Source organism: Neopsephotus bourkii, unplaced genomic scaffold, assembly GCF_033783945.1.
Source record: "Neopsephotus bourkii isolate Nb327-2 ecotype Australia unplaced genomic scaffold, CSIRO-AGI_Nbou_v1 NB_118, whole genome shotgun sequence".
NCBI classification, from domain to species: Eukaryota; Metazoa; Chordata; class Aves; order Psittaciformes; family Psittacidae; genus Neopsephotus; species Neopsephotus bourkii.
The window spans coordinates 1-13,583 of record NW_026900635.1 but is presented as its reverse complement, the minus strand read 5'-3'; the positions used below and the strand labels follow the sequence as shown (position 1 = coordinate 13,583).

Below are 13,583 nucleotides of genomic sequence, written 5' to 3'. Positions count from 1 at the left end.
GAGAGGAAGTTGGTCTTGGGGTTGATTTGCGCTCTGATGTTGTGTATCGTGATTGCTCCTGTCCTGAGAAAGGCATGGACGTTAAGCAAGTGACTGTAAATGGGAGAAAGGAGGAGTCTGGAGAGAGGCAAGAAGGAGTTGACATGGGCAGAGCAGTGGATTAGAGCTGGATGCAGCTGGGGAGTTGATATCCCTCTGTCCTCTGGTTTCTGCTTGGCCCTGCTTGCCTTTTCCCTGTGCCAAATAGTAGAGTGTCACTTCCCTGACTGGGAGGCACCTTTACAGTCACCAAGAATGGCTTCGTGAGGCAGGTAGGAACCAGCAAAATAAGTAGGTCAGGTACTGAGCCCTGGCAGTACCTGGTGGGACAACCTGGCCTGTACATGATGTGCAGCCCTGCTCTCTGCAAGGTCTGGTACCATTGTTATAGCATCAAGGCCACGGTTTGCTTGGGAGTCCTCTTGGCTTTTTGCTGTGTGTACGTGGTGAGCTCAGTGAGGAGAAGAAAGTCGAGGTGTGGTTTATGCCCTGATGACACAAGGGAAGGCATTTCTGCTTAAAACCCAAGTGGAATTTAGTTGTGCACCCCGTGAGGACAGTGAAGCTGTTTGCGTAGGAGCCTTTCCCGTGGGTATGTGCCTGATACTATCCCATTGGGTCTGGGCTCCTTCTGGAGTTACGCTTCCTACAAACTTCCTAACCCCCTTGCCATAGCAGCCTCTGACATGAGCTAAGGTTGGGATCATTTCTAAGTCTGATCTGCTATTTCGTGCTGCTTCACGTGCCCGGGCTACCTTGTCAGCAAGGCTGTGTGGGTTAACGGAGCAGAGAGCTGAGGCAGGCGGTGTCTTCTCCTCCCAGAGACCATGGCGAGCCCTGCCAAGGACAACTATGGAATGAAGAGTTACAAGAACAAAGCCCTAAAGCCCGAGGAAATGCGCCGCAGAAGAGAAGAGGAAGGAATTCAACTGCGCAAAGAGAGACGAGAGCAACAGGTAACTGTCACCTTGAGTAGCTTGTGTACAGCCTTAACACACCCAGGATTGTGCTGCTGCCGAAGGGAATCTTCAGGGATCTGTGCATTAAGGTTCGTTGGCAGTCCTCTTATTTTTCCTGTTCTAACCGAGATCTTGCTTTTCTCTTTCTCTTCGTAGCCGGTGCAGAGCACACAGCTCGTATCCAGAGCTTTCCGAGCACTTTTTCCTTGGGGTATTGGAGGTTTTTGCTCACAGATCCTTGTTGGTAAAGGGGTGTTTGGGTTAGTTGGTGAATGGGACTGTTTCCCTGAAGCAGGAAGCACAAGCGGGAGTATGGGGTGCACGTAGTAATTTGGAGCTGTGGTTTTCTTTTTGCCTTGGAGGTCTGTGAACCTAGGAGGTGCTGTGTGGCTCAGAGTGTTTGCTCTCTCAGTGCATCACCTACCAGCTGCCTTCTGCCTGGTTTCTCTCACTTGTGAAGGCCAATTCTGCACTTGCAGACCAGTGTCTGAGGGCAAGACCTGGCATGTTTTATTACCGGGGTTTGGTGCCAAACTAGGCTTCAGAGGGCAGAGCTGTTATTAATGACTGCTTCTCTATTCAGGTTGGGCTCAGCCTAGCTGACAGTGTCTTGTTTGAGGAACAAGAATGTCTAGTTCTGAAGACTGTACATCATTGCTTTCTAATAATGCCTCCTGTGTTTTGGTCCTCCCCAGCTCTTTAAAAGAAGAAATGTGCAGTTGATCAGTGAAGATGCCTCCATGTTCGATAGTCTCCTTGTGGATCCCTACGTCAGTTCCACCACACGTGGGGTAGGTGCCTTACTGTGATCATGCCTGTGGGTAGATTTAACAATGGGGACAGCAGAGAGCTGACTAACTTGAGAGGTTTTTGCTTTCTCACTTTTGAGAACGTTGCAAATATCACTTCAGTGAACTGGAAGAGTCTGTCAGGAAGCAAAGAATGTGCTGAGATCTCCAATTTGTATGTTTGGATTACTGGCTAAGTCCAAAATGATGGTAGGCTGTCAGGACTGTGGTGCCTTAGTGTGAAATGGAACCCTCGTTCTGTCTCCTGTGCGTGCTTTCAGGAGGGAGTGATCACAAGAGAGATGGTAGAGATGCTTTTCTCAGATGACCCCGACCTACAGCTAGCAACCACTCAGAAATTCAGGAAGTGACTCTCCAAAGGTAAAAGTCACTTCTTCCTGCCATCAGCTCTGATGTAACCTGTCTTCTACAAGCATTTGTGCTCGTGTATTGCTGGACAGAAACTTAGTAGCTTTGAGGCTGGGGGGAAGAAATCTGGAATTTGGTACATTGTAATGATTTCTGGTTGTATGAATTACACAGGAAGTGATTGTGGAGAGTTGTCCTGCTGGGTTTGGTACAGGTTGGGATCGTTCAGTGACAGCTCATCCCCTGGTAGACCTGTGTGCTCTTTTGACACTGTTCTGCTGTTCCAGAGCCGAATCGTCCAATAGATGAAGTGATAAACACTCAAGGAGTGGTGGACAGATTTGTGGAATTCCTGAAGAGGAGTGAGAACTGCACGCTACAGGTAAAGGAGATGCTGCTGGGGAATCATCGTGGCATGGAGCTGTGGAACCTTCACAGCTCAGCAACGCGAACCCACAGGGGCTATCAGGGAAAAGTGGTGTCTTGAACCTGAAAGGTGCAGGCTCTGTGGTGGATGGGAGAAGGCAAAGGGAGCCTGTAATGCTTAGGCAAGAAATGAAATAAATGGCTCTGAATTAAATTCTTGGAAGAATGGTGGCAAAAATACCATAGTTGAGCCGCAGCAGAAGGGAATTTGGCCTCCCTGTCTTTGCTGGGAGCTAGTGGAGTCATGGAACGTGTGCGCAGGGAGAAATTGTGTGAGGAGAAGCCTTTATTGGAGGCTGTTAAATACAGGTGAAGAGTCTGTTAGGAAGAGATTAGGTAGAGCTGATGCTGCCATGGGGCAGAGGGATGGAAGTGATCTGCTCCAGGTAGGTGTGTTTGTGCACTGTGTGTCTGCAGCTTTCTTGCTGGAAGGTAGTTGTATGGGTGAAAAGATGAGGTGTGACTGGTGATGCCTTCTGCCTCCTGCTCTCCTATCTATCCTCAGAGCCTCCAAGAAGGCATTTAGCAGATGTGGGTCTTTAGTGCTCAGGAAAGTAAGAGCCTTTCCTTCAAATCCGGAGCCGTTGGGATATGGTTTTTCTCTCACAAGCTTTTTAGTAGAAGTCAAAAGAATGATAGCCACAACTTGCTGGCAAATATTTTGCTAAATCGGGATTGTTTTAGTCATGCTCTTGTCACTTCTTTGGTTGTTCCAGTTCGAAGCGGCGTGGGCACTGACGAATATTGCATCAGGAACTTGCCAACAAACAAAAATAGTAATTGAAGCTGGGGCAGTTCCTATATTCATAGAGCTGCTAAACTCTGACTTTGAGGATGCTCAAGAAGAGGTAAGGTTCACTTCTTACTTTGGGGTTAGGGAGAGAACCACAGTGGGGTTGCCGGTGATGAAAATGTGGTGTTAAAGCTGCGTGGCCGGTGTCTAAGAACTGGCTTCAGTTCCAGCTTGCCTGGAATTACAGGGAAATGCTTTCGTAGCACACTGCCCTCTTCTTGCTCTGTTCAGAAACTGTGTGAATCCTAAAACTGTTGCTGTTTCCTTTCAGGCTGTCTGGGCATTGGGGAACATTGCTGGAGACAGCTCTCTGTGTAGAGATTATGTCCTTAACTGCGCTATTCTTCCTCCCTTATTAATGTGAGTAGCCATGAATACTTGCCAATCCAGTTGCTGATGTCCCAGTGCCCTACAGCAGAGCCATATTTGCGCTGGGTGAATAGATTCCCTAGCAATTGATGGTGGTGATTGCAGGGAATCAAACCATTGGTACCAGTTAAACCAGCAGTTCGGACAAGTATCTGATACGGAGTGGGACTCGGTAGCTGACATGCCTTCTCACAAACCTTTCCACTATGCTCAGTCTGAAGCTGGTGCTGTGCAGTGTGCTTGTCTTTCTGGAGTCACAGTGCTCACGGTGTGTCCCTCCAGATGCCTGCTCTTTGTGCTTACACTGTGGATTTCAGGTGCTTGTCTGAGTGGGCTCCTCTATCTAGGGCTGGCGACAGGGAGCAGGTCTTTGTAGGCACCTCCCCTCTGCAGCTCCTGAGTGTGGTGCATGCCCAGCAGAGCCAGGGGCTGTCTGTCAGACATGTGCTTTCACTGCTCTGGAAAGAAGGAAGCTTTATCCTGGCCTCGGCAAGCTGCTGCTTTAGCACAAATGGATCGTTACACTGCTACTTGTGTCAGTCACCTGGCAGCAGTGACTGCTGACAAGTCCTCAGCCCACAGGACTTGGTGTCCTCATGAGAGTGGAGTGACAGCAGTTTGTGTCCTCTGGTGAGGACCGTCTGACCTCAGATAGGGTGTGAGCGGCTGCCTGGGCTGAATTTGAACTTGGAACTGCAATTCAACTAACTTGCCCTTCCTTCTGTGACTTCTCCAATGTGGAACTTGCCTCCTTGACCCACGTCCCTTGTTGTGGGCAGCCATAAAAGCTCTTTATCCTAAGAAGTAGCTGCATGTCACTTCTCTTCTTGCTTATGGAGACGCTCAGGAGGCACACAGCATGGCTTGAGCTGCAGCAAGTGGAATAGTGCTTCGACTTCCTTAAAATCACACTGGTTCTTTTCCTCTTGATTCCCTTGCTGGCTTCCACATGAAGGATGATAATTCCTGCTACTTGTCTCTTTAGGCTCCTTACGAAGTCCACCAGGTTGACAATGAGACGAAATGCTGTCTGGGCCTTGTCAAACTTGTGCAGAGGAAAGAGTCCACCACCTGAATTTAATAAGGTGAGAGGAAATGCCTTGTTGGCAGAGAGCGGATGGGGAGACACCCAGGGTCCATGGTTGCCTCAATTCTTTTTGACCGCTGGACTTCTCTAAGTCACTCTGGGAGGGATGAGGGTGAGGTTCTCCCTGCTGAGACTCATCCTGCTGCTCAGCAGGTGCTTATGTACCCATTCATTTTCTGCCCAGCTCCAGTGGCAGCCCATCAGCTGGAGCCCTCGAGGAAGGGGCAGGCACAGGTTTCCCTGTGAGGCAGCCTATGCTGTGGGCTTCCCTAAGCCTTTTTAATCCACACTGGAATGTTGAGACTTCACTCAAATTGTGACTGAAAACTTGATTCTGAGACCTTTAAATGCTACAAAACAGGAGTCCTGGGGCGGTGGGAGCTTTCCCCCTTTCCTGGTGTGCTGCTGGCACTAACAAAAGGGTCTGCTGGCTTTTCAGCTGTCTCATCCTTCTTTGGTAGAAGAAAACCATTCAGATCAATGTTTTGACCCTCAAAGCCTGAGAGCTGACACTCTGTTCAGATTCCATCTCTCACCTTGGGATGAAATCTCAATGGAGTGTCATATAAGATCACTTACAAATGATCAAAGTACTCAGAGGTGGAGCTGTTGGTGGTTGCTGCTCTGAATACAGAGCTATTTGGGGTTATCAGGAATAAGAACTTGAGCAGTGCTCTTCCACAAGATGTGTAAGGAGCTTCCAAATGGTAGCCTGCACGGTAGCGCTTATCCCAGGAGTCCAGACTTGGTCCTAGAGGAAGGGATGTAATTTCACTTTAGCAGTAACGCTGCTGAAGTAACTTCAGACCCTGATGATAAGGTGTGTGAACCAACAAGGAAGCTGCTGACTCTAGGGGAGGAAACAGTGGACATCCAAGCCTTGTTATCTTGCTGGTCAGCAGAAGCACGTGGTGCTTTGCATGCAAACGTGGTGGTCCTGGCCACAGTGTGACTAACCTGGGGTGGTGGCTGTTGTTGTAGGTGTCTCCCTGCCTGCCAGTGTTGTCCGGTTGTTGTTCAGCAGTGACTCTGACCTGTTGGCAGATGCCTGCTGGGCTCTTTCCTACCTATCAGATGCTCCCAATGAGAAAATCCAAGCAGTTACTGACTCGGGAGTGTGTCGGCGACTGGTGGAGCTCTTAATGTGAGTATCTTGTCTTGCTGCTTCAGCCCAGTGAGAATGGGAAGCGTGTGCCTGAACCTCAGTTCATGTCAAAGCCCATCAGAGCACCCTTCACACTTCTTGTGTGCTTAGGATCCAGGTAGTGGGTGCTGTAGCTGACTTCAGAGCAGTGATGGCATAGGAGGGTCTGAAGCAGGTTGAGAGCTGTAGTCTCCTGTCTTTTCTTTCTGAGAGAAGCTGGGTTCCTCCTGTGAGCTGGGATAAACTTGCTAAAGAGAGGTTGGAATGATGCTTCTAAGGTGTGAAAGGAGAGAGGACTGCAGTGTGTCTTGCGCTGTCAACCTTCAAACGTGCTTACGGAAGGCCAGTTCCTAGGCAGATCCACAGGTAGTAAAAAGAGTGTCTACCAAAAATCAGCTTGGCTTTGTTGCTCTGATCCCTATATGGAGGAGTTCTTAGAGGAATGAGCCTCTAAGAGCTTCAGAGCTGGGAGATAGTTGCTTCCAACATTCTCCTGAAACAGTCTGGGTGTTCTCATTGGGTTAACATCATCTTTTGGTCAGGCAAGGGGGGTATGTAAGAGGTGAGATCTGTAATTGAGCCATCTTAAGATGATGGAGTTAGGATGAAAATCTCTGCTCTGTGACTTTGTTTTCAATGTCAGTATTACCGTGTGCTAGGGGGAGGGATTGTCAGCAAACAATGCAGATGAGTTGCTGGGGAGAGAATCTTCTGCCTGTGTGTGATCTGATAGACTTGGCTTTGTCCTTGTGCTGTTTCTCCTGCAGGCACAACGACTACAAAGTGGCCTCTCCAGCTCTGCGAGCAGTGGGTAACATCGTGACAGGGGATGACATCCAGACCCAGGTGAGGGAAGTGCCTGTCTCCCACGGAACAGGGAGGTTCTTCCTTCTGAGGCTCATCCTCCTCTGCAGCAGATGTTGGAGTGCCTGCTTCATTTTGTGCCCAGCTCCAGCTCTGGACCTGACACTGGTGATCTCACTTCTGCTCTCTTTCTCCAAAGGTGATTCTGAACTGCTCAGCCCTGCCTTGTCACCTTCACTTATTAAGTAGTTCCAAGGAATCAATCAGGGAAGAAGCCTGCTGGACTATATCCAACATCACAGCAGGAAACAGAGCGCAGATACAGGTAGGGTCTTCTCCAGCCCACCTGCAGTGAAGCTCAATTCCAAGCTCAGCATTAAGGGTTCTCAGCTTTTTTCCCTGGCAGTCAGAGGCTGGGTTTGTTCACATCTCTCATTCTGCAGTAATGTGCAAATTCGCTGCTCCCAGCCATCTGCCAACGGAGCTAAGAAAAGCTTTTAATGGTTCCAACAAAGACTGGCCTGAAATGAGTGCCACAGGTTAGATCATTGGAGCAGGAGCAGATACAGCCCCTGCATCTCCCTGCTCTGTTAGAGGTACCCCTCTGAAAAGCTGGATCTTGTTGAGTTGTAATTTATCCTTTTCATGCCCTACATAAAGGCAGATGAGTGATGGGAGCGCTGCTACAATACTGCTGCAGTAATAGGGGTTGTCTGCTGTGGGCTGGTTGTGGGACCGACTGTCTTGTGGTAATAGGATTTGGCTGAGGAATTGGTGAAGAGCACAGCTTGGAAAGCTCTTTTGCACTGACAAATGGAGGTGGAGGTTTCTCTCACGTTGCCAACTCAAGCCCTTCTCGCTGCTCTCTCCCCAGGCAGTCATAGGTGCAAACATCTTCCCAGTCCTGATAGAGATCTTGCAGAAAGCAGAATTCCGCACGAGGAAGGAGGCAGCGTGGGCTATCACCAACGTGACGTCAGGAGGAACCCCTGAGCAGATCAGGTATTCCCTGTGGCTCCTCCTGGGGGACAGCTGTCAGTGTATGGAAGCTGTATCTTTGTGGGACCGGTGAGACAAGGCCAAGGGGGTGATGTGGAAAACCTCTGGGAGGGTACCTGGGGCAGAGCTGGAGCTGGATCGTGCCCTGAGCTGGGAATTGCAGCTTCCTTCTGAATCAGGAGAAGCAAATCCAGTCTGCTTCCCCCTGCCTCTCCAGAGAGCTCAGAGCAGGCTAAATGTCCAAACCTGATGACAGATTGAACTCCACATCCTGAGCAGTGTGTGTCCCCGTGCTCTCCCTTCAGATACTTGGTAAACTTGGGTTGTATCAAGCCTCTTTGTGACCTGCTGACTGTCATGGGCTCCAAGATTGTGCAGGTGGCCTTGAACGGACTGGAGAACATCCTGAGGCTTGGAGAGCAGGAAGCCAACCAGAGTGGGACAGGCATCAACCCGTACTGCAGTCTGATTGAGGAGGCCTATGGTAGGTTGTGGCCCTGGTGCTGTTGGCTTTGAACAGCACAAGGTGTCTGTTAGTTCTGTTGTTGCTTTTCTGCTGTGCTAAAGGATTTAGTATACCCCAAACTAGCCAAGATTTGTTCCACTGGTGTCTTTAGACTCTTTAGGATTTGGGCATAGGACAAAATACTTGGAAGTAAAAGCTATCCTACTTCTGGTCTATGCTTCCTAGCCCTGCAGCTGAGCTGGTAATTGTGGCTTGTAGCAGAATTAATTGGAAACGAGCTGAGCTAAGTAAAAAGTGACACTTCTAGGTGTGAAATTGCTCTAACGGGACCCAGTTATACACGGTGGATGTTCCATGGAAATCCAGAGAGAGCTTCGCTTTTCCCTGGAGCAGCTTAATTTGGTGGGTTTAATTAGGACATGGAAAGCTGCTGCTGCCCTTCCACTGGAGGCTACTGGGGCAGGCACTGCTTCCTTCCCCTCCAGACCCCCAGCAACTGCTTGTGCCACTTGGTTTAACCTCACTGAAATGTGGGTTTGTCCCCGGCAGAGCTGGGGGTGCAGCTGCTTTAGCTGTGTCAGCGAAACAGGCTATTGAAGAGACATGAATGCTGCCTGATAGGAAAGCCACAAGGAGCTCTGGAATAGTTTTAGATGTCGGTGCTGCTCACCAACCCCAAATGTAACGCAGACAGAGGTCTTGTAGTGAACAGGGGAAGGGCGGAGGATGGATGTGGGGTTGCAAATACCAGGATCCCCTCGTTTCATCGCATTCCATTTCTCTTTCCCTCCAAGGTTTGGATAAGAGAGAGTTCCTCCAGAGCCATGAGAACCAAGAGATCTAGCAGAAGGCCTCTGACCTGATTGAGCACTACTTTGGAGTAGAGGATGACTCTGCTTTGGCTCCCCAGGTAGATGAGGGGTGAGGGGTCGGTAAATATTGGTGACGTCACGCCGCCAAGATGGCGGAGGGGTGAAAGCGGCGCCGGTGCCGGGACGGGAGCGGGTCGGGAGGGGACGGAACGGGGCTGGGCTGGGCCGGGGTTCTTGGGGATGTCCCCCCTGCCTTGTGCAAACGTCCCATTGCCAGAAGCAGCAGAGAAAGAGTGTGCCCCTCAGCCCCGGAGGGAAGGCAGCCCACTGCTCACAAGGGACCCTCAGAGGAGAGCTGGGCCATCCTCCCTCCGGAGCCGGCCCCAGCAGAGGGGAGCCCCTCTGAGAGCAGTGAGAGCGTCTCCCTTGTGACTCAGATTGCAAACCCTGCCTCTGTGCCTGCTGCGCAGCTACAGACCGGAGCTGTAGAACCAGCTGGGGCTGGAGAGCTCTCCCAGGAGCTGGTGGAGGCCACCTCGGAAGAGCAGAGCTCCCTGCCAAAGCCCCCAGACCCTGCTCGTCCTGCACCTACCCGGGAATCAGCAGCATCCTCAGAGCAACCGGCTGCTACCGAGCTCAAAGGGGTGGAGAGCAAAGCCCAGGCCAGGCCAGAGACTCTGAAAGAGGAAGGACCATCTGATCTACGAGTCTTCGAGCTGAACTGGGATAGTGGGAGATCCACTCCCTCCAACAATGGCAGGAAAGGTGTGTACGTGGGGGCCAGCACAGGGCCTGAAACCTGCTGCTGGGGGTGGCAGCTTTTGGGGAAAGGACTGTGATTTTCATGATGATAGGGAGGAGGAAAGGGATTTTGCCAAGGTTGCTCAGGAAGCGTAGATCCAAAGAGTTCCCTCATGGCCAGAACTAAAGTGGAAGGAAATCCTTCTGCTGTTGGGCAGGGTCAGGCTGGTCTCATCAGCTAGTGACAACCTGCTCCGGGCAGGTGGCTGGGCTGGTGCCACAGTTGGCTCTGTCCCGAGCTCCCTACGACAGGGGAGGCTCTTCCACCCTCTGGCTGACATCATTCACACCCCTTTCCTTGCAGAGGCTGCTGCCTTCAGCAGAGTCTGCTGGAGGGCTCCCAGAGCAGTGATTGTATGGGTTGTAGGATTACAAAGCCACTGGAAGCAGGCCAGGATGCAGCACGGTGGCCAGGTTCATGAGCTGGGACAGAATGAAGTTAGACAAGAAATCCAAAGCCTGTTGGCTGGACACAGCAGGGCTTTTGTCCCTGGGTGCTGGCTCTGGGGTCTGGGAAGGGAATGTGGTGGTTCCTTCCCTCTGAGTGTCACCTTGAGGAGTGTCCGTGCTGCTCCTCTGCCTCAGGAGGTTGTTCTTTCTACTGGGGACTGGGACAGTCCTTGTTATTCCTTATCTGATGTATTTTCTGTGTGACTGAAACGTGACACATCCCAGTTCTCCCAGCGCAGAGGAGAACACATTTCACTGTTCACCTGTGCCAGTTGTTCTGGACCAGCCCTTTGCTGCGAGGCAAGTACAACTCAGTCCACCCCGTCTCTCTTGGTGAGCTGACAGCCTGCTCCTGGGCTTTCTCTCCTCCCAGGCTACAGGAGATCTGAGCCTCAATGAATGGCAGGGCTGTGTGGGGCTGCTTGGGCACCTGTGTGCTTGGGCCAGAGCATCTGGAGAGCACGCACAGCTCTAAGAGCTCCATCGTGATGTTTGTGGTTCCAGGCTCCAGCACTGACATCAGTGAGGACTGGGAAAAGGACTTTGATTTGGACATGAGTGAAGAAGAGGTGCAGCTGGCACTCTCGAAGGTGGAAATGGCCGGGGAGGTGAGTCCAGGGAGGTGCTCCCTCACATAGGGTTGCATCCAGAGAGCTGTGACTGCTGCTGCTCTGCCTATGAGCTATTGCCTGCATAGAGCAGCTTCTGGAAGGCGTGAGGTGCTCCCTGAGGACACAGGCTCAGCTTGGGATGCTGCTGTGGCAGTCACGGGTGTTAGCTGAAGCAGAGAGTGGCTGCCTGAGCACGAGTGGCACGGTCACCTGCGAGGCTGGAGACACGACAGACACTGACCTCCAAATTGATGTTAGTATTAGAAACGCTTCCATGTGGGGAGATCGGGGGTTGGTCAGCCAGGGGTGCCTGCGGACCCCCTCAATGGACAGCCTCAGCCCCATGTCCGGTTCCAGGAGCATCCTGAGGAGGTTCTGCCCCTCCTTGGAGATGCCGAGGTGCGCGGGCACCGAGACTCCCTTCTGCTGCTGGTGCAGCATGCGGGGGATGTCGGTGTCGTTGAAGGGCTGCTCTGAATCTCTCCTCTGCCCAACCTGTAGCTGTGTCTGGGATTGCCCCGACCCAGGTGTAGGACCTTGCACTTGGCATGGTTAAACTTCATGAGGTTGGCATCAGCCCAGCTCACAAGCATGTCAAGGTCCCTCTGGATGGTTGCCCAACCGCTGTCCGGTGGCAAGGGTGGGAAACCAGCTTTTTGCTGGGAATTCAAAGCCCCTGAGGACGGACAGTGCCTCTTTGGAGCCCTTTCGGGGTCACCTCTTACCTTCTGGCACTTCCTTCTTATCAGTTATTTTAACGGCCACTTTCTGGCGGTGCCTTTGGGAAAAGGTCTCCTTCACTTTGGAGTACGTCCCCCCTCCAATGGTCCTGCCCAGCTGGTAGCCATGAGCGAGCAAAAAGCCCTCCATGCCTTCCCTTTGCTCCCTCAGTTCATCCCACGGCGAATCCTCAGCAGTATCCTAGAGGCACCCTGGGCTGTGTTGGGGGGGACAGCTCACAAAAGGGACCTGAGAATCCCCGGGGTTACCATGGTGACGCAGGGCGGTGCTGCTCAGTCCCGGTGGCGGATGCTCAGCGAGGTGGGTGCAGGCTGGGACGTCCTCACCCGGAGCCCAGGGCTGGGCAGGGCGATGCTGCGGGGCTGGCGAGGGTCCCAACGCTTGCTCCTCTCCCCCAGCCATGAGCTCCCGGCGCGCGCTGCAGGCTCGCAGGTTCCCCATCGAGGCCGGTCATTGCCCCAGCTCAGAGGTGCCCCCCGAGGTGCAGGAGCCCCCGGGCCCTGAGCTGTCAGTGGGGAGGTAAGGAGGGGGCAGGATGTGCTGCGGGAGCAGGGTTTGGCCCTGGCACAGCCCCGCTGTGGCCCCATTGCCAGCAGCACCGCCTTGCTTTGCTTTGCTTTGCTGGGTGCGTTGAGCCCCTCCGTGTCTGTTATGTCTGTATGTTAGTTATTAAAAGTTATATTTCATTTTCTACTCCCCTGTGTTGTAGGAGAAACAGCAACAAAGGTCTCCCTCAATCCATCCTTCTCACAGAGTGGTGTGGTCACCCCTTGTCTCTGTGCTTCCAAACAGAGTAGTGCTGAATTGCGGTTATAACTTGAGGGAAAAGTTTCCTTGGTTTACTCAGTTGTTTAGAATGTGTTTAAGTCCCTTAGCTATGCAAGGATGTTTCTGAAATTATGGTAGGATGTAAAATTCAGTGTAAAATTCACCAGTTGCTCTTGCTGACCATCCAAACAGGGTACCCCACCAGTGATGTTCTCATGGGAAGTGTGCGGACTTGTTAGGCACAGGTTAATGCCTTTTGAGCGGCAGCGGCAGCTCTCGGCGGTTCGGGGCCCTCCCTCCGCCGTTCCCAGCGATGGTGCCCCCTTCGTCCCCCCGCCAGGCCCCCGCAGGGGCTCGCGGCGCCGCCGGGCTCTCCCGGTACTGGAAGTGCCGGCGCTGGGCGAGCCGCCGCCGCCGCTGGGTCTGGCGAGGCACCGCCGCCCCCTGGCACGCCCCGGCCCGCCCCCAAGCCCCGCTCTGCTCGGGGTCGGCCGGCGGCGGACCCAGGGCAGACCAGCGAGCCTCAGAGAGCTTAAAGGCACTCGGCAGTGGAGGATGCTGAGAGGTCTCTGCGAGAGAAACATTCCCAGCCCTGCGCGTGATAAGGCTCTGGGTGCAGGGCAATGCAGCTGCAGCTCCTGGAGGGATCTCCTCAGGCTGCTGCCTGGGACAGTGCATGGCATCTGTCAGGACTGTCTCGGTTTGTCTGTTTCGGTAAGGAGGAGGATGTGCTGCAGAGCAGGGCTTCCCTTGATGCACGGGCTGACTCCAGCACTCGTTAAAAGTTGTAAAGTAGGTATGCCTCTGCACCACCCTCTGCACCATGGCAGTGAGAGGAGAAGCCAGGTCCCTTGTCCCGGGCCTGGCTGCAGGGTGTTGAACGTGGGTGTGCAGCCAGCGGTGCCCAGCGCTGTCCTTGCGAGCGGGGTCCCTGCAGTCCAGGGGCTGTGTGCCGGGGTAGGGACTCTGCCACCTGCCAGGGTCAGTGCTCAGCCTGCCTGGGAGCTCCCCAAGGTGCTCGGGGTAGCCGAGGGGGAAGCAACAACCCCTGGCCGGGAAGGAGAAGCCTTCTTGGCTCTAGGACTACTGAGAGAGAGCAGAGGTGGGCACAGAGCAGGAGCTCCTGGCAGGCTCAGCTCCAAGAAACAAAGACATGG

General features: G+C 52.8%; 3 protein-coding genes across 3 annotated transcripts; 2 read left to right on the top strand and 1 right to left on the bottom strand.

Annotated features, from left to right (window-relative positions):
- The first annotated feature begins 403 nt into the window (after positions 1 to 403).
- Positions 404 to 9,168, top strand: LOC133218739 (importin subunit alpha-7-like). The gene is given in 15 exon segments (XM_061365487.1): positions 404 to 631; positions 862 to 995; positions 1,694 to 1,789; positions 2,068 to 2,167; positions 2,443 to 2,537; positions 3,298 to 3,429; positions 3,646 to 3,734; positions 4,729 to 4,828; positions 5,812 to 5,833; positions 5,836 to 5,974; positions 6,742 to 6,820; positions 6,978 to 7,103; positions 7,653 to 7,780; positions 8,083 to 8,261; positions 9,038 to 9,168. Coding segments are annotated over 15 exon segments (1,650 nt in total). The 5' UTR covers positions 404 to 531.
- Positions 9,169 to 9,204: 36 nt separating this feature from the next.
- LOC133218735 (BSD domain-containing protein 1-like) lies at positions 9,205 to 11,101 on the top strand. Its single transcript, XM_061365474.1, has 3 exons — positions 9,205 to 9,215; positions 9,333 to 9,820; positions 10,811 to 11,101. Exons 1-3 carry the CDS (start codon positions 9,205 to 9,207, stop codon positions 10,942 to 10,944), a joined length of 633 nt encoding a protein of 210 aa, XP_061221458.1. The 3' UTR covers positions 10,945 to 11,101.
- LOC133218730 (testis-specific serine/threonine-protein kinase 3-like) lies at positions 11,047 to 11,844 on the bottom strand. The gene is made up of 2 exons (XM_061365460.1): positions 11,636 to 11,844; positions 11,047 to 11,401 (listed from the first exon to the last, which is right to left on the bottom strand). The coding sequence occupies exons 1-2, from the start codon at positions 11,785 to 11,787 to the stop codon at positions 11,047 to 11,049; spliced, it is 507 nt and encodes a 168-aa protein (XP_061221444.1). The 5' UTR covers positions 11,788 to 11,844.
- Between the last annotated feature and the right edge of the window lie 1,739 nt (positions 11,845 to 13,583).